A 25,101-nucleotide genomic window follows, 5' to 3' on the forward strand; every position below is an offset into this window, starting at 1 on the left:
GCACGTTTCATGTGCTCTACTTGCTTTTCTCTGTTACTTAACAGGCCATCATGGAAACAGCCAACATCAATCCTTCACTCATAAATTTAGGTCAGGAGACATCAAAAAATTATGCCCAGCCCGACATCCTGTGCCACACATTTGACTTCCTCTCTAACCTTCACAAGTTGCTCCCAAATCATATGGCGGAAGTGCTTCATTCCTACAGAAGTGAAAGTGACAAAATCAAATGTAAGTGGGTAGAGGGTGAGTGAGAATGTTTGTATTGGCATGCCAGGATGAACGCTCTTCTTTCAGCTGTGGGCATTAATTTCTTGACAATGTGGGTGTTGTCCATTCATGAGACCCATGCCAAATCATGGCTTGATAAGCCTGTGTTCTCAGAATGGACTGTGAATTTACCCATGGGTAGAGGTCATCATGTCTTCCATGAGCCAAGATGAGTTATTATTCATCTCTTAAGAAAACACACCCATGGAAAGATGAAAATGAGCTGTCCAAATGCTCTCACATTACAAATTAAGATGTAGCTTTGATTTTGAGATTAGCAGGAGAACTTTCAAGGTGAGGACCAGATTATAAACTTCTTTCCTTTGTTTGATGCTCTACTATTTCCTTTTCCCTTTTCTAGGAAGAACTATAAAGTAATTTTAATATTTTTTGTATTTAGTATTACTGTTTTGAGATGGAATCTAGGTTACTCAAGCTGGTTTCTGGCTTCAACCTCTTGGGTAGCTGAGACCACAGGCACATGCCACTCCATCCAGTGAGAAGTCTCTACTTTCTGCAGTTTGGAGTGGCCTAGTAGTGCTAAAACTGGGTCAGGATGGTTGACAATTTGATTTGTAGAACTTAATGAACTCCAACCTTGAATTACTTGTGATTAACTGGAAGATACTGGTTGATGGCAGCCACCTTGCCCATAAACTGAGAAGACAAAATAGAAACTTCCACACCAATTTAAACAAAGGGACTGATACACTTTTAACTGTTGGAGCAAATTTGGTTATATTCAAGTTAATCTCTACTTCATAATCCAGTGTGTTATGAGTGCTATAAACCCATATATCCAGGTTACATTACATATTACATAACAAACACACACAGAATTTAAGCAGCTTAGTACAGAACTTCACAAATCAGCTACTTTGTCACTCTGGCCCTGCCTTAGCTCTTCCTTTGGATCAATTCTATTGACTTTTGTTGCTAACTTTAGGTGAATTGCAGGCAAATTGCTTAGCTTTGAGGAAGTTATATTGTTAATGAAATATCAATTCTAATATAAGCACTCTTAAGTCACTCTTACTGTGTTTAAATTCATTCTGCTCTCCTCTGCTCTGGTGTATTAGGACTTGGGAGCAGCAGAAGGCATGGTGGCATGCTGAGCTTCTGTCTTTTCATATCTCAGCTCTTCCCTCTTGGAAAGTCAGGGGAAGAGGAATATGTCACTTGTTCCTACAGTCATGATATTCTGCCCAAGCTTGTGGGATCAAGTGACCATGTATCTAACCCTCTAAACCATGTGCCAAAATAATCCTTTCTTCTTTAGTTGTGCCCACCAGTTCTGACAACAGGTGTAAACCTCTGGAGTTGCCTCATCCTCTTGGGGGAGTTCCACCATTCTAGCATCCTAACTGCTGCTGACCACCCAAAAAGTTCCAACAGCAGGAAACAAAGGTCTAAATCCCAAGTCTCAGTTATCGGATCTCCAAAGGCAGAATAGTTCTTACACAAAATAGCAGGAAGACGGTGTTTCATATTGAGTAAGACAATAATCTCTACTCATTCCATTTCCTGAGAAGTTTTTAAATGTATCACAATAAATAATAATAATAATAATATGATAACTTACTATTAATTTACAAATGGTACATAAGGAACCATCAATGTTTTCAGTGGTCTTAGCACACTTAATGTATGCATTTTAGCCAGTGCGTCTCTTAGACTAACATGTAAGAAATATTGCTGGGATAAAGGGATGGCAGAGCTGAGAAGTAACTACTAAATTGTGCATATACAGCTGGAAGTGTATACCTAACACATATGAGGCCATGGTTCCCATCCTCAGCACCAGGTACATCCACAAAGACTTGAAAGAATCTTGCTATGCAGAGGTGGAAATGAACACTTGAATTGTATTAATACTTATTCTACCACCAGGTGAGAATTGTGAATTCTCTGGCTTGGAAAAGATCTTAGCAAGACGTCAGTTGCCAAAAGAGGTTAGTCTGACTCCAAAGCCAAGTAAAATGCCTTCATGGAAAAGAAAAACCATCAACAATATAAGTTGCAACTGGAAGAAATGTCACATGTGGAAGAAAAACATGTATGAGCCACCCATGTGCACAATTGTTGCCAGGTAGGTTCTTAGACTTTTGTCTCATGCTCATGTTTAAAGAAACACAGAATGGTCACAGAAACTCTTCATTCCACTCTAAAAAAAAGAAAAAAAAGTTTAATTTGGCCTTTGTGAAACATGGTGGATATGGAAATGGGCTTTGCCTTGTATACAAGAACACAGATTTTACTTCACATATCCCAAGGTACTGAAGAAGCCTTAAGTGCAAGAAAACTCATGGAGATGGGAAGGTCACTGTCACCTCCACCTACTGTCTTCTAGTCTAGAGAGCAGAGATCTGCAGGATCTGGAGTGGGATTGTTGGAGAGGAAATCATCTATTAAGTATCACCATTAGCATGACCAAGGACTAGACATTTGGCTTTATCCCTACTCTGCCACATTTTTACACTGGGAAAGGAAGAGAGAGCCATTGCAAGCGAGAAACAAGATGATATTCAAGCACTCTCTGGCCTTCATGGAAACGGGTAGAAACTGGAGACCTACTGGAAGCTTTTGTAGTTAACACACATAAGGAATATCTGGTCTCAGGCTAGGTGAGAAAGTGGATATGGTGTGCCAAGTCTTAAGCATTGCCAACTCAGCAAACTGCCTTATTTTGTACATGTCTCTGTTTACAACAGATGGCATTATTCTATTTGCTGCTTTCCTATCACTATTTTATTCAAGTTGACACCTGTGCTTTGCACATTGTAGATATTCAAAAGTCTGTTAGCCAGTAGACAGGGTAAAAGCAAAGGCCTCTCTGATCGTAAGATGATAACATGCAGAGGTCAAGCCCATGAATTTGCCTGTACTAGAAGCTTCCTCTGAGCTCATTATCCGAGTTAATAAATCTCCTTGTCTACTTGTCCCCCAGTGTCTTTAGGGTCAGACCTTGCCAGCTGGATTTAAAAATCCATAGCTAGTGAGAATGTGTCTCCTAGTAATATTAGAAGTTATACCCATAAAGTCTCCCCAACATGGCTGCCGAAATGTGAGCTGAACAAAGATGACACAAATGGACATGCCAAAGTGGACAGAGAAAAGCATACAAGGCCTCAACCCAATGCAAAGAACTATAGGCAATGGAGGAAAGCTGAGAGTAGGAGAAGTGGCCTTCTCCATGGAGGAGCACACCAGCTGGTTGTCCAATGCCAAATGGGCCAGTCCTGAAAGCATACAGATGGAACAGATTACATTTAGGAACACATATGTACCTACATATACATATATGCATCCAATAACAATTAGTGAAAAAAGAGGCCATGGGTTTAAAGAAGAATGGGAAGGGGTAGATAGGAGGATTTAGAGGGAGGAAAAGCAAGAGAGAAATAATTAAATTATAATCTCAAAAAACAAAACCACATAGCTAAAGAAATCAAAGTTATAAGGGGACAGTGGTCATTAGAACCATGACATTTTCAGGATAATGCAGTGACACTGAACTTTTTTTTTAAAGATTTATTTATTTATTATGTATACAGTATTCTGCCTGCGTGTACCCTTGCATAACATAAGAGGGAACCAGATCTCATTACAGATGGCTGTGAGTCACCATGTGGTTGCTGGGAATTGAACTCAGGACCTCTGGAAAGAGCAGTCAATGCTCTTAACCACTGAGCCATCTCTCCAGCCCAACACTGAACTTTTAAAGGGTAAAATTATTTCAAGATATTCAAATTGAGATGATGTGACCAGGTTTGATGGCCTATTTTTTTTAAAACTAAATTTCAACATCATAGAAGACGTTTTGGGGTATGATGCCTTCATATGAAGTGACCTGTCTTACTTAACATCCTAGCATGATCTATGAAAATATGCCTTGAATATCAACATCCAAGGGGGGACGTCTATCTTCACACATTTCTTTCTACAAACACACATCTGCTCTCCATAAACATACAGTCTGCTTTGCTCATTTGTGAGTTTTTTTTTTTTTGCTTGTTTAGGGTCTCTGAGAAGCAAGAACTCATACAGAAACAAGAGCACAAAAGAGTAGCTGGTGATAGACTACATCAAAGGGGGCATGAGGGTAGCATTGGGAGAAGTAGAAAAAGAACCAGATTGTGATGTAAATCAACTTGCAAGGGATGCAAGAAAGTCTTACTAATGATGGGAGCTACTTCATAAGGATTCTATCCTGAATCCTTTTCTGGCTGCCATGACTGGCTGCCAGAGGGAATCTGCTGTATTGCCTGTGATTCTTGCCCTATCTTCTTGTAACATGACCGTCTAGACACTGGACAACTCCCATTCTTACTCTCTTGTGACTTAATGGTACCCTTGAGAGCATCCATTGTTGAAGGCAAGCCTAGATGTCCCTGAAGAACATTATCAAGAAGAACAACATCTTTGTCTAAATGTTGCTTGTAGCAGTGCTGACTCTCTTGTCCTTGTTCATCTGTAAAATGAGATTGATAAGATCCCAAGTGGTGACTCTATGCTGGGAAAAAATGGCAAGTGCAATTTTGAGTTTTGATACATATAACTTGCAGTGAGAATGTATACTTTAATGTGTGTAAATATTAGACTGAGCCAACCATAGGAACCTTGAACCTTGAATTTAACACTGGCAAACATGTTTAGTACTTAGAATCTGTATCTTCACTTGCAAAGAGAGGGTAAAGCCTTTCCCTAAAAAAGAACTTAATCCATTTTATATTGCCGTTAAGGAGTAATTGAGACTGGATAACTTATAAAGAAAAGAACTCCGGTTAGGTCCATGGTTCTAGATGATAAAAAAATCCAAGATAGGAGCCTGGTACTACTTTAAAACATATCAAAAGTTGGAAGGAAAAGTGGGGGCACAGGAAAGAGACAGAGAGACAGAGAGAGGGAAAGAGAGAGAGGAAGAGAGAGAAAGAGAGAGAAAGAGAGAGAGAGGAAGGGTAGGAGGGAGGGGGAGAGAGAGGAGAGAGAGAAAGAGGGAGAGAGAGAGAGAGAGAGAGAGAGAGAGAGGAGAGAGAGAGAGAGAGGAAGGGTAGGAGGGAGGGGGAGAGAGAGAGGAAGGGTAGGAGGGAGGGGCAGAGAGAGGAGAGAGAGAGAGAGAGAGAGAGAGAGGAGAGAGAGAGAGAGGGAGAGAGAGAGAGAGAGAGAGAGGAAGGGTAGGAGGGAGGGGGAGAGAGAGGAGAGAGAGAAAGAGGGAGAGAGAGAGAGAGAGAGAGAGAGAGAGAGAGAGAGAGAGAGAGAGAGAGAGAGAGAGAGAGAGAGAGAGAGAGAGAGAGAGAGAGAGAGGAGAAAGCATGCAGGTAGCCACAAACAGGATAGCCTTTCTTTGTAACAACCTTCTATCTGTGTGTGGGGGGGGAGGGTGGTGTGTAAACCAGAGGCCAATGTCAGATGTCCTCCTCACTCCCTCTGTAGCTTTTTTTTTTTTGAGACAGTCTCTCACAAACCTGTAATTCACTAAGTGAGCTAGACTGGCTGACCAGTGAGTTCTGGAACCTGCCAGTCTCCACCTTCCCAGCACTGGGATTATAGGTGTTTGCCACACCCAGTTTTTATGTGGGTGCTGGGGATTTAACTTGGGTCTCCATGCTTGCACAGCAAACACTTTATTGGTGGAGATACCTTCCCAACCTGTAATGAAACTAATTTCGCCCTGTTAGAATGAGAGTTAACATAGTCCTATCAGATGAGTATTAATCCCTCTTATTAAAGCTCCCACTGCCATGGCATAGAGAATTAGGTTCTGATTTATGACTTTCTGGGGAACACAGTCAAGTCATAGTGCATAGTGATAGTAGTCATTGGGTCAGATGCTACATCACATTGGCTTTTGACAAAAATTCTTCCATTCTGTTATGTAAATAAATCAATAGTCCCCAAAGCCATGCCATGCTGAAAAACAGATTTCCAAGCATCTAGAATCCAGATGGTGGTATATTATCCCTGTTGGAGAACTTGGCAGGGTGCCAGATCCCACTTTTTATAATATTGTAAATCCTTTCTGTAAACAGGGTGTAAATTATAATTGTAAACCACATTTATTGGCTCAATATGTCATATTCATGGGCTCTGGGCCTCATTTTTCTTTTGGAAAGTGTGGCAAAGCAGTCTTGAACAGAAAAGATGGCTGAATGATCCACACAGGGACTTTAGTTTAGATTCTGATTTTTTTTTATTAAAACAACACAGTAGTAGCCAGAGACAAGAGCCTGGTAGTAGACAGTAGGATCCATTCTGCTCCTCCTGTGCTGTAGACACACTTGGAGTTAAACTTTGCATGCCCAGAAAGGCAATGGGCACCCATCCATGTCTGTCATACTCACTGTGTTGTAAGTGACGTTAGTCAATGAAAGGTTCCTATGTCTCTTTACTTCTCGATTTGTAATTGTCTCCAAATGGGGTAGTACCCATAGGCCCTCAGAGCTGTGAAAATTCTAGGCAGAACCTTGGGTCCAGGAGAGTGCCTTCTAACATCTCTGCTGATATATCAGAACCAAGATTAGGGTCAAATCTGAAAGGGTTGCACTTATCATCTACTCTGTCATCAGTGTTGATTCATCAAGGTCCCTGAGTTCATCTATAAAACGAAATCTCACTATCAGGCTACCTGCTGGTTATTAGTTGTTTGAGATGCAGTCTTACTGTGTTGTTCAGGCTAGCCTCAAACTCCTGGCCTCAACAATCCTTCTTTTTCAGCATTCTAAGTTAGACTATAGGATGCTGTAACCAGGCTACAGAATGATTAAATATACATGACAGCTTGGTGGATCTATAGTACCAGTTGTCTGAGCACCTGCCCAGATGTTAGTATGAAAGTATTTTTTCAGATGATATTTACATTTAAATTAGTAGTATTGAGTAAAACAGTGTGGTAGGCCTGTCATTCCATCAATTTAAAACATTAATAGAAAAGACTAAGATGCCATAAAGGGGGAGGAATTCTAGCCTCAGGTTAACCTTTGGTTTCTAGACTGCAAAGATAACTCCTGATGGATTTTCAGTGTTCTCACTAACACCACAAATGCCCAACCTGTCAGCCTCAATAATCTCACAAACCAGTTCTATTCTCATTTATGGCCATTTGCTGCTAAACCCTATGGACACATTCTGAGAAATGCACTGGGTTACAGGAAATCAATCTCATCATTATGCAAATACCACAGTTACATAAGCCCAGATGGTGTGTCAACCTCTGGATGTGGTCCCTTGATGTAATCAAAGAGGTGGTAACAAATGAATCTAAGTCAGGATACAAGTGCCTCCTTCATGTTTGGGCCAGGGGCCCATCAATGGATGGAAGTGTGAGAATGTGTTGAATATATACAATGTACAATGGACTTTTACTCAGTTGTAAAGCTTAAAATTATGTTGTTTGCAGGAAGTGGATGGAACAGGAGATCATCATGTTAAGCAAAACAAGCCAGGTGCAGAATTTCATGTTCTGTTGTTATGATAAAACATTCTGACAATAAGCAACTTGGGGAGAGATTTATTTAGCTTATACTTGCAGGTCATTATCAATCACTGAGTGAGGTCAGGAAGGAATTCAAGGCAGAAATCTAGAGACAACAGCTATAGAAATGTGCTGCTTGCTGTCTTGATCTCTGGTTTGCTCCTTCTCAGGCTCATATTTAGCTACCATTCCTATATAGACCAGGCCTGTCTGCTCTCAGCGGTCTGTACTCTCCTATACCAATTAATAAGGCAATCATAGGTATGCCCACAGGACAATCTGATCTAGGTGATTGAGGTTCTCTCTTTCCAGGTGATTCTGAATCGTGTCTAATTGAGGTGACAATAATACTAACCAGCATACATATCTTCTTTTATATGTGAAATTGGCCAGAAAGAGGCCCAAAAGTAAAAAGGGGACTATACTGAATACAAGAGAATCTAGGCAGGGGATGAAAAAGAGAAATAAAGGAGGGGAACATTGCCAGGTGTGTAGAGTGATGCCTTTTTCTTGCCAGCCGCTTTGTTTTCTCCCACCAGTCTCCTGGGCTCTGCCTTGTTGTAGTCCCCAAATAACACACAAGACGCTGTATTAATTATGATGCTGTTGGCCTTGCTTGTTTCTTACTGGCTAGCTCTGACTTAAGTATTTAACCCATTTAAGTATTTCTCTTACTGGACGGACATTTTACTTCTCTGGCGGGCTACATGATGACTCCCTGTGTTTCTCCTACCCAGAGTCCTCCTATTGGCCAATAGTGCTTTATTGACATATACACAGGACTTCCGCATCACAGGTGTAGTGGTGCACATCTTTATCCCCATACTTGGAAGGCACAGGCAGGTGAATCTCTGTGAGTTTGAGACATAGCAAGTTCTAGGGCAATCAGGGTTACATAGTGAGAGCCTATCTCAAAAGACAAAAAAAGTGAACATGATCAAAGTGATTATATGCTCAAATGAAAATACCACAAAGCAGTTAATATACTTAGTATACTTAGCACCCTGCCCAGAAAGAGGTGGGAAACACAATATGATGAGGCTGCTACTGGTGTTACATAGCTGCAGATTTACAGTAATGCTTTTTAGTAAGTAGAAGTATACTCTAGAATCATGATAAAAGTATTGGAAATGTATGTATTTATAACAATATATCATTGTGCTATGTATCACTGGTTGCATAGTAGGCTTATTGGCACATATCTCAACACAAACTCACATATTCTTGGTGCACTTCATTTCAACTTTAGAATGACTAAAAAAAAATCTCACTAGGAACTTTTCAGTTCCAAAGTGATCTTAGTATTATTGTGGTCCATCATGGACTGTCGTTAGTTGATGATTGTGTGTATCTATGTTAAGATACTAGATACAAATGTAGACAGATGCCATTCTCTATTTCTGTAGGGAATCCTATCCCATTCTATAAACTCAGCTTAAATGGAGTTTATTTTATAGTCTAAGAAGAATGGTCTTACCATGGAAATTAACAGATCAAGAAGAATTATCTAATAGTGGGAACTGAGTATTGCTTAAATAAAGAAGGCAAGAATTTGTTACCATGTTGTCCTTTTCTTGTACATAGTTGCTGGGTATGATGCTGGGATGAGGAGTAGCTAAAGCCCTGGTAGAATGTTACAGGGGTTGGGGCCTGGGGCATGTGTTTCTAGGTTGTTGGTCTCTTATTCAAGAAATTGAAATAAAGGCTATAGAATAGGTCAGAACACACCATAAAAGAGCAATACACACACACACACACACACACACACACACACACACACACACACACCACACACACACGAGAAATAGGCCGCAAGTGAAGATAGTCAAGGGCCTCAGTTATTATTTGCATCTCTTCCTCTTCAGGGTTGAAGAGAAGGGGGAGTTTGAATACTAAGGGATATGCCAAGTTTTTCTATTATGACTGGTAGATTAGGTCATAAAATAATTTTTCTACTGCACATGTCCCTTCCTATAGTGCATCTGATTTTAATTACATACACACCTAATTATACATATGCATTGGATAATAAATAGGAGATTCTGTCTATAAATTTACTTGAGGGTACATTTTGCCTTGCTGCACACACAACCAAAACTAATTCAGGCTGGACCAGCCTATACTTCCTTTGTAACTAAATACATTGGGAATATATTTGGATAGAGGCTAAGTTTGATTGTTGTTAGGGGAGGAGAAACCTATTCTATTGTTTAGAGGAGAAGTGTACATGTAGCACAATGCAGGTAGGGGGGTCCAAGGTTTCTAGATGTATTGTTCAGAGAGGGTGTGTATAGTGTCTGTGCCAAAGGAGTGGGACTACCTAGTGCACTATTAGAAGTCTGGAGAGATTGCCCATTGGTTAAAAGCAGGATATGCTCTTGCAGAGGACCCAACTTCAGATCCCAGCACCCACATGTTACAATTACTTATAATTCCAGTTTCAGGGGATCCCATGCCATCCTCTAACATTCCAGACATACATATAGGCAAAACACCCATCCACCTAGAAATGGAGCCCACACCCTAAGAAAATAAACTTGAAGTTTATTCCCCAAAATTTTCTGGGGAACAAAAATACAGAAAAGTGAAGTAGTCTCCAAAGATCAGACCTCAAGAAAAAGATCTCAAGAAATGCAGGGGTCTCTCAACCACCACAGTCAGCAGAGCAACCATCTAGGGGAGGCAAGAAGACACTTCGGTTCAACATGACTAAGTAACAGGGATTCGTTCAAACTTCAGGAGTCTGACACCAGGTAGTTTATTTTAGACATATTTAAGCATAGCACAATTTGGAGGAAGACGTTTCCCAGTGATAATTATTGCAATCCTATGTGCACAACAAAGCTTAAGACATGACTATATCGGCACTCTTTGTAAAGTGCAAGTGGCATCTTCCATAAAGGTAGATGCTATAAATTGACTGAGACAATCAAGCCAAGATAAGGGTCTGGGGGAGGATCTGGTGTAGTCTAGGCCACACAGATATCACAAGGTATTAAATACATCCACTCCTAGCCTCTGGTCATAAAACAGGTTATATCTCTCCCTTTGAAGAGACAACCCTGTGTGTTCAGCATTCCTGGTTCCTGTAGTTCTTTGTCTAGGGTTGAGACCTCTTGGGCTTTCCTCTTCCATGTTAGGATGTCTATGGTGGTGTCCTTGTTCAGATGTTTAGGCAACCATGTTGGTGAAACTTCATGGGTATATGTATTTTCTGACATTTCAAGGGGAGACAATCTCACAGCAAATTTCCTGTTTCTCTGGTCCTTACAATCTTTCTGTCCCTCTTCTGTGATGACCCTTGAGCCTCAGGTGCAGGACATTTAATGGAGGTATGTCATTTGGGACTGTGCTCCTCCGCACACTACATTTTTGTCAGTTGCAGTTTTCTGTTATGGTTTCCATCAGAAACTTTGTTAAAAAGAAAAAAACTCCATGTCAATTTTGTGGGTTTCAAATAGTTCGTCAAAGGCCTTGTCAAGTTAGAAGGTTAGACAGCTAACAAGTGCCCAACAAAACACCATACTAAAGAATGAGGATTGCAGGGACCTTAGATATGGCTCAGCAGTTAAGAGCATTGGCTGTCCTTTCAGAGGACCAGGGTTCAATTCCCAGCACCTCTGTGGCAGCTCATAACTGTAACTTCAGTTTTAGGGGACCTGACACCATCACACAGACATACATACAGGTAAAGCCCCAATGTACTAAACAAACAAACAAAAAATAAAGATTGTAAAGTCCACGAGGAGCATTGCTCTTCCAATGAAATGACCCTTTGTCCCCTTCTTGTAGGTATGTGTTGGAAGAGAGGTGGCAATGAATATTCTTATTTGGTTTCCTCCCTTGCCAGGTGGGCAAAAAAGAACTTAAAACCTGCAGAGGACTTCAAGTCGGTGATCCAAAGACTGTCTGCACTAGGCCCAATTATCTCAGCCACTCCTTGTGGACGACAAAGTGCCATCGTGGTGTTCAAAGATACAAGCTCAGCTTGTAGGGCTGTGAGTGCTTTTCATACCATATCTGCAGGCACAATGTTCCAGTGCTCATGGCAGCATCGATTCATGTCAAAAAAAGTAAGACTTTTTATTTCCAAAAACCTGATTTAATTTTAAAATAATTTAAAAGTTTTTAAAATAATTACATAATTTCCCCATCCCTTTCCTTCATCCAATCCTTCCCTTGCACTGCCCCTCCCCCTCCTCTCTCGAATTCGTGAGCCTTTTCTTTAATTGTTCTCTCTCTCTCTGTCTCTCTCTCACACACACACACACACTCACAGTGTGCCTGAGAGTGAGTGTGTGTGCTTATGTATAACTACAACCTGCTCAGTCTGTATAGTGTTACCATTTTGTATATGATATCAGGGCTGACCACTTGATATTGGATAACCAATTGGGAAAGGAAGACCATTTCTCCTACTTTCAACATTCCCCAGTTGCCTATAGTTCTGTCTCGGGTTGAGGTTCCATAACCTTTTCTCCTTCTATCTTAGCATGCCCATTTGTGTTCATGTCTTGTTTAGGCAGCTGTGTTGATGAAACTTCATGGATGTAGCCTCTCTGTCATTTTTAGGAGGCACAATCTCACAGCAAACTTTTTTCCTCTGTCCTTTACAGTCTTTCAACCCCCTCTTCTGCAACTATCCCTAAAGTTTAAATACAGGAATTGTTTGTGGATCTGTCACTTCAGCAGTAGGGAATATTACTTACTAAGTACCACATGACCTCTTGTTCTCTACATCTTGATCAGTTGTGGTTTTCTGTGATGGTGTCTGTCTGTTGCAAAGACAGCTTTGATAAGTTGTGAGAGCTGCATGTATCTATGAGTGTAAGTGTAAGTACTTAGAATGTTCTTAGGAGTTATACTAATTGATAAACTGGCACTTGTAGGTTCACCTCCAAGATCTATGACTTCACTAGCCCTGCGTAGATGGCTAGGTTTCCAGTACCAGTCATGGATTTTTTTCTTGTTGAGTGGGCACTAAGTCCAATCAGAAAACTGTTGATTAATGCCAAGGTATCTCTACAACTGTACTCCTGGTGTTATCATGTCATGCTACTCATAGTTCATAGGTATCATAGCTGAGTATGAATATTGTTTGCTCCCATCTCTTAGAAACTTTCTTGGCACCTCTGGTACCATGTTCACTGGTCCTCAGGGAGGCAGCATTCAGGTCATATGCAGCTTGGATCCTCCATGCCCTGTGTCTGAAGTGCATGATGTCTTCAGCAACAGGGACTCATATTCTACTTCTGAGAAACTACCAAGGGCAACTGCAACAGTGTATAACATTTTGGGTGGCTTTTGGACGTCTCAAGAGGAGGTTACTTATGATTACTTTTGGGGATTTTATTAAATAGTTTGTGACTCTTTGGAGGAGCATAAACTGCTAGCTCAGACAGGAAATTTTCTTTTAAGCTATGTATGTATACCTAAACTCACATGTATTATATGTATTTTTAGGTAGTAAGGTAATAGTATGATTCTTTATGGCTTTTTCAGACATCCTGTTTTCATTCTCCTCTCTCCTTCTTTGTTATTTATCTTCCTCCCCCTTCCTAATTAGAGCACCCTCCTTTTCATTTTCCCATTCAAATCACTTGTAGCTAATAGGCTCCTATTGCTCCCTCTGTAGCCCCTTTTCTCTTTCCTGGTTTCTATGGTTACTCTAGGTTATACACTCATATCTGAAGACTTAGAGCTAGGAACCACAGATTAGAAGAACACACAATGTTTGTCTGTCTAAGTCTGGGCTACCTCACTAAATGACCATTTCTAGTTGCATTAAATTGCCCAAAAAGTTCATGATTTCATTTTTCTTTATGGATGAATAGTATTCCACATTTTCATTATCCACTGCTAGTTAAAGGACATTTAGATTGTTTTGTGGTTTGGATGATAATGGCTCATAAGGGCTCATATACTTGAATAACTGGTCCACATTTTGTGGAACTGTTTTGAAGATTAGAAAGTGTGACCTTGTTGGGCATGGGCTTTGAGGTTTCAAATGCCATGGCAGGTCCAATCTCTGTCTCTCTCTCTCTGCAACCCCAACTTGCAGATCAGGATATAACCTCTTAGCTACAGCTACAGCATAATGCCTGTCTATCTGTTGCCACGCTGCCCACCATGATTATCATGGCCTCACCCTGAAACTGTAAGCAAGCCTCCAATTAGATTCTTTTATAACTTGCTCTAGTCATGGTGTCCTTCATAGCAATTAAAAAGTAACTAAGATAGGTTGTTCCCATTTCCTGGCCATTGTGAACAGAGCAGCAGTAAACACGGCTGAGTATCTGTGGAATAGGATGTGGAGTCCTTTGGGCATATGCTGGAGAGTGCTAAAGCTGAAACATGACAGATTTATTTTTAATGTTTTGAGGGTTTTCCACACTGATTTTTGGAAAACTAGTTTGAACTAGTTTTATGAGGTCTCATTTGTCAATTGTTGATCTCAATTCCTAGGCAAATAGGGTCTTATCCAAAAAGTCCTTTCCTACACATATATCATGCATGGCACTACATATGTTTACCTCTAACACTTTCAGTGTTTCAGGTTCCACATTTAGGTCTTTGGTCCACTTGGAGTTAGTTTTGTGCAAAGTGATAGGTATAGATTTAATTTCATTCTTCTACAAGTGGACATCCAGTTTTCCCAGCACCATTTGTTGAAGATGCTGTCTTTTCTTCAGTGTTGGATGTTTTTGGCACATTTGTCAAAGATAACTAAAATTACCTATACTTATGTTTAGGTCTTTGATTTTGCTGCATTGGCATACTTTTTTGTGTCAGTATCATATTTTCATTACTTTGGCTTTGTGATATATTTTGAGGTCTGAAATGGTAATTCTTACAGCATTTCTCTCTTTACTCAGGCTTATTTTGGCTATACTGAAGCCTTTTGTGAATTCATATGGACTTTAGAATAGTTTTCTCTATTTCTATGAGTAGTTAATGGGAATTTTGACTGTGATAACACTGAACTTATAAATGGCTTTTGGTAGAAGTCATTCTTGAAATACTAATTCTACCAATTCATTGCCTTTCCATTTTCTAACATTTTTCTCTATCTCATTGTTCAGAAATTTAAAGTTTTCATTGTAGAGATCTATCACCTCATGGGTTAGGTTTATTTATTCATTTAGGGTTTTTGAGACAGGGTTTCTCTGTGGCTTTGGAGGCTGTCCTGGAACCAGCTCTTGTAGACCAGAATGGTCTCTAATTCACAGAGATCTGCCTGCCTCTGCCTCCCGAGTGCTGGGATTAAAGGCATGCACCACCACCACCTGGCAGGTTATGTTTATTTCTAGATATCCTACATAAATTCTTAAGGTTTGTGTTATGGAAGGTTTTATTTGTCATGACTGAGGCATTCTCATCATAACTGCTATGTTAGTGAAGAAAAAGACACAGGGAAGTGTGTGTAGTTCAAGTAACTGGAACCAGAACTAGAAGAGCTCTACCTGCTGTAGTGGTCTTCACAGCTTTGCGTTTCAAAGTTCCTGAGTGTATGTGTGCATTCTTCTGATGTCAGCCTTTCCTGGATGCTAGTGCTCTCTTCAGGAGTAGCAGCACGGAGCTTTTGTTTTTCATTTTTTCTCATCAGCTCTTTGGAAATTTTCATCTCTTGGTAAAATGAAACCAACAATAAAAGTTATTCAAACAGGAATAATATTACACTATTCCTTTATTTGTTTTGAGGCAATGGAACACACTATATAGACTAGGCTGGCCACAGACTCATAGAGATCCACCTTCCTCAGCTTCTTGAATGTTGGGATTAAAGGAGTACACCACTATTCCTGGCTATTTCTATTTTTTAAAATTGTGTGTATGCGTGTTTTGTCTGCTTGTATATCTATGTGCCATGTGCATGCCTACAGTGGCCAGAAGAGGGTAATGGATCCCCTTGGATTGGAGTTAAAGATGGTCAGCCAATACGTGGGTGCTAGAAATTAAACCTGGATTCTCTGGAATAGCAGCAAGCCTCTCCTTTAATCCTGTTAAATCTTTCTAAGATTTTAGGGTTGCTTCCCAATCCTGAATGTGCAGAGATCAATAAAATGAGTGTGGGCAATAGGTTTGTTATTGCACATTTCTAAACATCCTGAGATGGATACAAAAGGTTCTGGTTCCAGGATCATACACTCAACATCAAGGATGTAAGAGCAATCAGCTGATAGCTACTACCTATACAATCCAGGGTGCTATAGAGTGAGGGTTCCCAAACATGGCCAACCTCCTCACCTCCCAACTGAATTCCAAAGTGAAAGACCTGGGTGTCTACTGGCACCCTCCTGAGTCATCCCCATGAAGGATCTCCCATTTGCCCTTGTAGCACAGAAATGAAATGTCTATCTCGTAAGTTCTTTTTTTAAAAAAATCACTATTCTCACCATTATAGTAACTTTTTTTTAAAGATTTATTTATTTTATACATACAGTATTCTGCCTGCATGTATGTCTGCAGGCCCGAAGAGGGCACCAGATCTCATTATAGATGTTTGTGAGCCACCATGTGGTTGCTGGAAATTGAACTCAGTACCTTTGGAAGAGCAGTCAGTGCTCTTAACCTCTGAGCCATCTCTCCAGCTCCTATAGTAACTTTTAGTACAAAATTTAGAGGTACTAAAGACATGTCTTTTTAGGATGTGTTCTACAAAGGCACATTTTCCCCCTGGGAAATGATTTCCAAGTCCCCACAAGTAAAAAAATCAAATACTGACATTTGGTGGGAGTTTTGCACATGCTTTCAGCCTGGTACAGACTTCTTTCTCAAAAATGCTGTCAGGAAAAACTTCAGAGACAAGGCCTTGAGCCCAAGCCTCTCTTGCTGTGAGTTTCTTCCCAAAGAGAAGCATCTCAGTTGCCTGCAATGCAAAGGGAGATGTGACCCTAGATTAATAAAGCAAGGCCTCAGTCAACATCAGAACAGCCAGCTTCAAGAGACACAGATGCACTCATGGCTCTTAGGTTGTCTGTCTTTCACAGGAATGGGGAAGGTGATGGCCTCCCTGGGCAAGGCTTTTCAAACAGCTGAGACTGTAACTGTTTCTGTGTTTCTAGAACCTAGAATGGCAGCCTCTTCTATGAGGGTCTGTGTCTGGTAGGCAAGTATGGAGGCCTAGGACAGAAATGGCCTGAATCCCTGGTAGCTGTGGTTTTTTGTTTATATGGAAATGATAACAAGGAGGGGTGGCACAGACAAACTATGGCCTCAGGACCAATCTTTCAAAACATTCAAAATTCCCTTGTCTGGCTGGTTGTGCTAGTGTTGAGCTCTGAGCATCTCCTTCCCCCGCACAGGCACTCAAATTACTTTTATGTGACTGAAGGGACACAGGAATGACTCACATTGCATTTCTATAAAATCTGGGGCCAATGAGAAAATGCTCTCTCCATGGTCACAATTTCTCTTTTAAAAAAGGAAAGACATTCCAAATAATCCAAGTCTGAAGAGCTGGTTCTATTTAACTTTTCAAAGCTTGACTGTTAGTAAGTTGGGCTCTGTGATGACAATAGAATGAAGTTAAAGAAGCGTATGTTGGTGATTGAGACATGGTTCATCCATTAACATCACTTTCTACTCCTGTAAAGGATCCAGGTTAGACTACCAGAACTGAAATGGTGGCTTATACCTTACCTAATCCAGGGAATCAAGTATCATCTTCTAGCCTCTGTGAGCCATAAATGTGCAGTGAGTGCACAGACACACATGTGGGCAAAATATTGTTTTACATGAAATTAAAGATAAATCTTATACTATATAGATAGATATATATTATATATGTGTGCATGTGTGGGGCATTTACAACAAAAAGTCTAATAGTCAGTAAGCAGTATCCCCCCCATACACACTTGGAGATGGTAACCAATGCCTGCTAAGCCTTCCCTCAGTCCCCCCTCTCCAGTCCTGTTTCAGTGTCCTTGGAGCCACTCCACAGAGGACAGACAACTAGATTTGCACCAGTACAGAGCTAGACCTGAGCAGCCAGTGGGCCACCTTGGGAGTCTCAGCACACAGCAGAGCAACTGCTGAAAGACAGCTCTGACTGGGAGTCACAGGGACTATGACTGTACAGGGCTGCTAAGAGCCTGCAACTTCTGGCACTTCACATGGTCCTCAAGAGAGGATGTCACCCTGTCATTTCAGAGGAAGTTGCTCATCCACACAGTTAGGGGCTTTGACCTGATCACATCTGTAAAGGCTTTCTAGTCCTGGACCTTCAAGGAATGTCACACAGCTGTGTAGGACAAGGTCTTGTGCTGCCACCAATGATCCAGCTCAAGGCCTCCTGCTGTCACACACTGTCCCTCCATTAGGAATTGCAGAGAAAATGTCATAACCCTTCCCTTATATCAGATCTCCCCTTAGCTGGTTCTTCCATGTTGCAGAGCAAATAACCATTCTGCAAGCTTTGCCCAAGGGAAAGAGGACAGAGTACAGGATGGCCCTGGCAACAAAGATGGCACACTACACTTTAAGCTTTTTCTAAGTTACCTTTGCTGAGCCCATTATCTTCGGAAATGTGTATGAAGAACACGCTTCTGGGCTCTGGCCAAGATGGCTGAATGGAGTATGAAATGTTGCCTAGTTGTCATAGAGGAAGAAAAATAAGCATGTTTGCAATACTATTTTATTTTAACTTTATAAGTTTCTCTCTCGAGTGCTAAAATTACAGGCATGTTTTACTATGCCCATCTCTTTCTTTTCTTACTCTTCATTTTATTTTTATTTTATGTGTTTGGCTGTTTTGCCTGCATGTATTTCTGTGTACCACATATATTCAGTGACCATGGAGGCAGAAGAAGGTGTCATATCTCCTGTGACTGGAATTACAGATGGTTGTGAGGCACCATGTGAGTGCTGAGAATTGAACCCAGATCTTCTGGAAGAACAACCTATGCTCTTATCTGTGGTAGTTCACTATTGTGAATGAAGATATTTAAACTAATATTATGTGTTATTCTGTAATGCACACTTATAGTGTGTTATCAAATGGATTTTTACAAAGAGAAAATTATATAGCCATCATCAACTCCAATACATTTATACTACCCTGAAGGTCCCCTTATGGCCCCTGTGGGCAATCCCTTCCATCCGTCTTCCCTATGTATCATCATCTGCTCTCTGTCCCTGACATCTTGCCTTCTTAAGCAGATTATACACATGGAATCCTACATACAATCTTGCTCCCCATCTCTTAGTGTAAGGCTTGGGAATCGCCCTTACACTGCATATTTGTAGCCTCTTGGTTGTTATTGTTGCAGTTACTATGTGGTTGTGTCATCATTTTTTGATCGACATGCACTGTTTCCAGTGTTGTGTCTATTATCAATAGGTTCAGTCAAGAACAATAGACCTACTTGATATAATACACACCATTCCCACTTTTCAATAATACCTCAATGAAGCCAAAAAACAAATCCTTTTCCAATTAAGTATATCAAAAAAGCAGTTGTGAATATTTGTGTAAACTTTCATTTCTCATGGGGAGCTCCCTGTGAGTGGAATCACTGGTTGTGAGAAAAGTATATGTTTATTTTAAAGAAGGTACTGACTTCTTCCCCACAGGGACTGTGACAGCTGCATCTCACATTGAGATAGGAGAGCACCACCTGCTCCATGGCCTTATTCAGCATCACCAGTAGAAGTGCTTGTAGCCTAATTGAGACACTACATGCATGGTAGTGCCTCAGGTTTTCATTTATATGGCTTTTCTGATTAATGATGTTGAGAATCTTTTTGCATACTTAATAGCCATGTGTATAGCATCTTTGGTAAAGTAATTGCTATCATGTTTCCCACTATTTTTGAAGTTAAATTATTTGCCTTATTTTTGAATTGTAAGAATTCCATATAGACCCAGGTTACAAGTGAGTGTCATGCAAAGAATTTTTACTGGTCTGTGGCTTATCTTTCCTTTTAAATAAATAAAAATTAAAGGGTATTGCTATGTAGCACAATCTGGCCTCAAGCTTAAAGTGGTTCTCTTGCCTCACTTCCCAGAAGAGTGATGGGATTTCAGGCATGAGCTATCACTCCCAGCTGGCTTTTATTTCTGTGTGTGGAGAGGCATTGGTAAAGGATGGTGTAGGAGAGGCTCTCATGGAACTCAGGGTGGACTTCTATTTACTACATGTCCAAAGATTGTCCTGTGCAACAGGGCACAACTGGGTTCGAGCCCACGGGAATCTGAATGAATGAGACCAGAGACACGAGAGAGGCAATAGCAAGACAACATGACTGATCAAGCTGCATTTACTGAGAGTTTTGTACAGGCTTATATTGAGGAATGTGGCATTGGCCATGGGGTGGAGGTTGTTAGACTGGAGATGCTGAGAAGTGAGGCAGGGGCTGTTAGGAGCAAGGAGCTTTGATATGCCATGAGCAGGAGATTTTACCAGGGAGTGCAGGGGTTAACAAAGCCTTGTTAAGCAATGGGCTATCTCTATGGCTCCAGGACATCTGTGGGAAGTTTTGGGAAGTGCCTTGGGGCAAGAATTAGAGATCTACAGGATTATGCTCATACCTCCATCCATTTCAAATTTATGACATCTCCCCCAACCTCTCTCTGTGTGTTGCAGGGTGTGAAAGCCAGAGGACACTATGTTAAAGAACTTAGGTCATCATATCCAGTGACAAAAGCCTTTGCTTGAAGAGCTATCTTACCCATTCCTCAGAGATATCTCTCTCTCTCTCTCTCATACATGCTTTAAAGAGCCATTATGTTTCATTTCTTGTGTGTTATTTATTTCTCCCCACTGCCAATTTTTACATTGGATTCTTGATTGGTGGCTTTATAAGCATGCCCTTTTTTTCTATACTTGAAAAAACTGTGAGACAGGGTCTTATGCTATAGTCTAGATAGGCTGACTTCGACTCATGACAATCTTCCTGCCTCAGCTATCCTAGTGACAGGGATGACAGGTGTAAGCCAATACATCCATCTATTTTTGTATTTTTTGATGAATAATAGGTTTGAAGGGAATTACCGATATAAGTAGACATACATAGACTTAATTTTCAATAGTAAGACATAGTAGTTATTTTAATGCATATTTGTGAGAATATATGATACATGCAGCATATAAATAAAAACGTAAAATGCTCTCATTAATGTCACTTTTCTTTTCACCCCAGACACTTTGGTCAAGAAAACTTACTTCGAAAATATAATCAGACAACATAGCTACAAGAATATAATCAGAGAAGCAGCCACAGTTAAGTTGCCATAAACAGGTACATGCAAACTTGTCAAGGAACAGTTATTACAATGCTAATTTCCAGAGACAGAATGGTGGATGCAGTTAAGGCCTGAGGCTCTAGCAATGGACTGAGTAAAGGTTGTGGGACAGTCTTTTACCTTCCCTGTGACATTTTCTTCTATGTGTAAACCTAATATGACTTCAGAGGGCTACAGTATCTATTGTGTAAAATGTGTATATGTTTAATGTGTATTAACAGAGCATCTACACACTGTGAGCATGCAAACATTCATTGGAACAAATTTAAAACTCACATGGAAATGTTGCATTTACTGACAGAGAAGCTACTAGCATTTTTATACACTAGTTCTATTTAAGACTAGTATTCATCATAGAAGTCAGCATAGTATTGGGTACTTTAATAGGGATGAACATGAATCCCTTGCTCAATACAGTATTTGTTTGTGAAGTGAATAAAACCCCAGGGAATCTCTTCAGTGGTTAACCAGGAAACTTTGGTACCTCCTAAGGAGAAGGCATCAGAAGAAACTACTATTGGACTATAATTCTGGTATGATCACTAAGACAACTGTCATCACATCTGTGTTTACAATAACAAAATCCAAAAATAACCTAGAGTTCCAGCAGCTAGGGACTAGTGAGACTTGCTAGGTTATAGAAACCAAATGATAGCACTGGTTTCCATCGGAGTGGTTTTAACTGACTTGTGCTTTCATTCACAGAAAAGCTTCATTGACTTTCAGATATGTAGAATCTCCTGGAAACTCACAACTTCTAAACAATGCCCAATTCCACTAAGTTAAGGAAATTCTCTAACCTCCTTCTACAAAAAATAAAGGAATAATGCTGAAATTCTACAGTTGCATAAATGAAAGAAATAAAAGAGAAATGTGTCCGTGCCCAGGGCAGAGCATCACCTCCAATGTTATGGCGTTCTTTTTGGTGGGCCAGTGGAGCATGACCTTCGTGATGCCATCTTCAGAGGTTACCACAATGTTCTTAGACTCCTGGACATCAGCTCCACGCTTTCCCTGGTTAGAGGCTTCAGATGAAGGACTCAAACTGAATACCAGATCCACATAGTTCTGCCTGGCAGTTTCCTGAGGATGACGACAACCTCGGCCTTTAAAATAAACAATTTGAGAAATGCACTATGCTAATAAATGCCACCATGCAATAAAGAGCAGAGGTTTTTATTCAGGAAAGAGGTACATCACAAATTCAAAGGTGGTGAGAGAGGTGACCCATGTTTGTAATTCCAGCCCCTGAGGTGGGAGGGGCTGAGGAATGAATGTGACTACAACACCAATCTTAGTCACTTTATCCAGCCTCTTCTCTCAACATAGCCAACCCATTGTTTGAAGCCCACATTGCTGATAAAGGACTGCAAATGTGAGGTGCACAGATAACTAATGTTGCCTTAACCTAGCACTGAGAGCCCTAGACGTTCTGGGCTGGGCCTGCAGGCGTGGACACTGAGGGGACCAGAGCTCAGGGCTCCTTCAGGTTTGCCAGGGGTCCTGATCATGTCTATCCTTACCCTTTAGGACATGTAAGGTCACTCTTGGGAGCTCTCTTGCTGGGAAACCTCCAAGGGAGTATCTTGCTGTCCTGCTAGCCTCACAATGTGGCAGACCCAGCTGTTCTGCAGGCAGGGGACAAACTTCCCTAGCAACTTTGGGCCAGAAAGCCAAGGCTGCAAGCTTACCTTGGACACCAGCACCTTGTCACTCACTCTCCAGGTACGGGAGCTAAGGCCAGCATTGAGGAACATTGAGCCCTGAAGTTTAAACAAGGCTGGAACTGGTGGGCAGGACTAGGTAGGGGCAGATCCAGATGTGAGTCCTGGACTCGGGTGAAACTAGGGGCTCAGGGAATGAACTGGGGAAGGCAGAGCCAGGAGGTGAGGTCTAGGCACAGGTGAGGTTGGGGGCGTGGTCTGAGTTGGGTATGGGTAGGTGTGTGGGTTGGGCACTTGGCTGAGTAAAGAGGCAGGGCTTAGGGAACAGAGGCAGACACTTGGCTCTGGACACCTAGGACAGGACACTGTGGGCAGGGAAGGGCCTAGGGTGTAGAGTGCAGTGGCCAGGATCTGGAAACTGGGTTCAGAGAACAGGCCCCAGGGGATTGCATGCAGAAGGTAGGGTGCTGGGGTTTGGTTTGGTGCAGGAGGCAGGGAACCTGGTGTTAGGCCTAGAGGGGAGGGCCCAAGGTGCAGAAAGCTGGGTTTGCTGGCAAGGTTCTGGGTGCAAGGGGGCAGTGGGCACGGTGCTGGCTTCACTGGACCCAGGGCAATGGCTCAATGAGGGATCTCTACATGGAAGGTGAGGGCTCTTGTGGTCCCCTGTAGAGCAGTTCAGTGCGGGGGACAGTTGTCTTATGAGTGAAAAACCCTTCCCAGGGAAATTCATATAGTGTGAGCAATGCTTCTGGCAGCCTTGCCCAATCAACAGGGAAAGGTACAAATCTGGAGAAGCCTGAATCCCTCTGTCTCACTGCTGGCTCCCTCTATGGATCTGTTGTCTGCCATAGCTGTTTCTTGGCTTCATCTTCCTCTCCTGCACCTGATTCAGTGACTCAGTCTTTCTTCAGGTCTCTCTGTTTCTGCATTGCTCTTACCTGACCTGCACTGACTGGGATTCTCTGACTCTCACCTCTGCAACCTATTTTCCTCCTGCTCCCTGACTCATCTCCCTATACTGCAAACCTGACTGCTGGGGTTTGAACTGTGCCCCAGAGAGTTCCTGCTTGGGAAACATCTCTCAGTTCCTGTATGGATGGCTTTGGAGGTCAGGCCTTTGAGTAGTGATTAAGGTGAGATATTAACATGGAGCACCAAGGCCCTGGCCAGCTGCCAGAACATTGACCATTAGACTTCCCAGCTTCCAGGATGGTGAACTGGCGTCTGTTTTCTGCAATTTATCCAGCTGGTGACTTTTGGTGGTAGAAACATAAAATGGACCAAGACACTGACATGACTCACACCATTCTCTTGATCTGTCCTCTGTCACTGGAATCTTGTGTGTGTCCCTTTGCCTGAAAAGTAACCCAAATGTCTTAGTGTGACACATAAGGCCTTTGAGATTTGTTTCATAATGTATAATCATCTCTCATGCTTACCCTTTCCATTTCATTCATTCACTCATTCATTTACTCATTATGTTAGGGTTTTGGTTTTTGGTTTTTGTTTTTTTTTTTTTGAGATAGTCTTGTATGTGTCCTAGGCTATCTCAAACTTGGTAACCTTCCTGCTGCTACCTCTGCCTCCTGAGTTCTAGGATTATAGGCTTGCACTATGGTGTTTAGGTCCTTGCTTTTTGTCCAAAAGAATTCATTTTCAGGCAAAATCTCACAATAAAGGCCTGTGTTGAACTCCTATTGATCCTCCTGTCTCAGTCTTGGATTACAGGTAGACATCTCTGCCTGTTCTTTCCATTTAGAAACGGGGTGCCCAGCCTCTGTGGGTCTCTGCAGCCCATGCCTTTGCAGTCTAGACTCTGTTCTATATGGGAAGTCTCTGACCCCCTCAGTGGTTCCAGTCTCCTCCTGTGACCCTACTCTCTCCAGAGCTTGTCTATTTCCTAGGACAGATGTCACTGTGTTTTTCATACTGGCCATTTGTTCAGCCCCCACCAGACCTGTATCAAATGCCATTTCCCATCTCTATGCACCCTGCTTGTCAGGAAACACTGGCTCTTTGTTTCGTGTAAGTGAACTGATGAAAGTTTCTGTCTAGCCTGTGTGTTTCCACATGTGATGACAGCTTTGGGTCAACTGCCACCTTTTCAGTAAGCTGTCAGACGGTGTTACCTGGCATGACCTTAAGCTTACAGGTATATCTTTTTCAGTAAGTCACAGTGCAACCAAAGAATTGGGCTTTTGCCAGGTTCCTATAGTGAAAGCGCCAGGGAAAGTGGTACCAGGAAAATTGTGATAGTCACCTGTATAATTGCTGGAGGAGGAGCCTATATGACTCGATGAGTCACTGAAATTTTCCCTCTCCCTGTCCCTTATGTTTCCTCCTTCAGTTTTTCGATGCTGCTTACAATGAATTTCCCTGTGTAGCTGTGAAAGAAGAGACTCAGTTCTGCTTCTCTTTCCAACCCTCACTCATCTTACCCTCGTTGTAGT

At 41.5% G+C, this 25,101-nt stretch overlaps 1 protein-coding gene across 3 annotated transcripts in view; it reads left to right on the plus strand.

Moving 5' to 3' along the window:
* The window catches only part of CUNH6orf201 (chromosome unknown C6orf201 homolog), a 30,201-nt gene extending 8,050 nt beyond the window's left edge, over positions 1-22,151 (plus strand). For 2 of the 3 annotated variants that reach the window (XM_021225000.2, XM_040755816.1), the window contains 5 exons: positions 45-231; positions 2,161-2,359; positions 11,592-11,814; positions 20,885-20,983; positions 21,693-22,151. In XM_021225000.2, the coding sequence (XP_021080659.1) occupies positions 45-231; positions 2,161-2,359; positions 11,592-11,814; positions 20,885-20,920 (645 nt within the window). In that variant the 3' untranslated portion in view covers positions 20,921-20,983; positions 21,693-22,151. The remainder of the gene's footprint in view (positions 1-44; positions 232-2,160; positions 2,360-11,591; positions 11,815-20,884; positions 20,984-21,692) is intronic. The other variant, XM_040755817.1, reaches the window with a different exon arrangement.
* Positions 22,152-25,101: the final 2,950 nt, after the last annotated feature.

The sequence above is a fragment of the Mesocricetus auratus genome, unplaced genomic scaffold (assembly GCF_017639785.1).
Source record: "Mesocricetus auratus isolate SY011 unplaced genomic scaffold, BCM_Maur_2.0 Super-Scaffold_100013, whole genome shotgun sequence".
In the NCBI taxonomy this organism is placed as follows: Eukaryota; Metazoa; Chordata; class Mammalia; order Rodentia; family Cricetidae; genus Mesocricetus; species Mesocricetus auratus.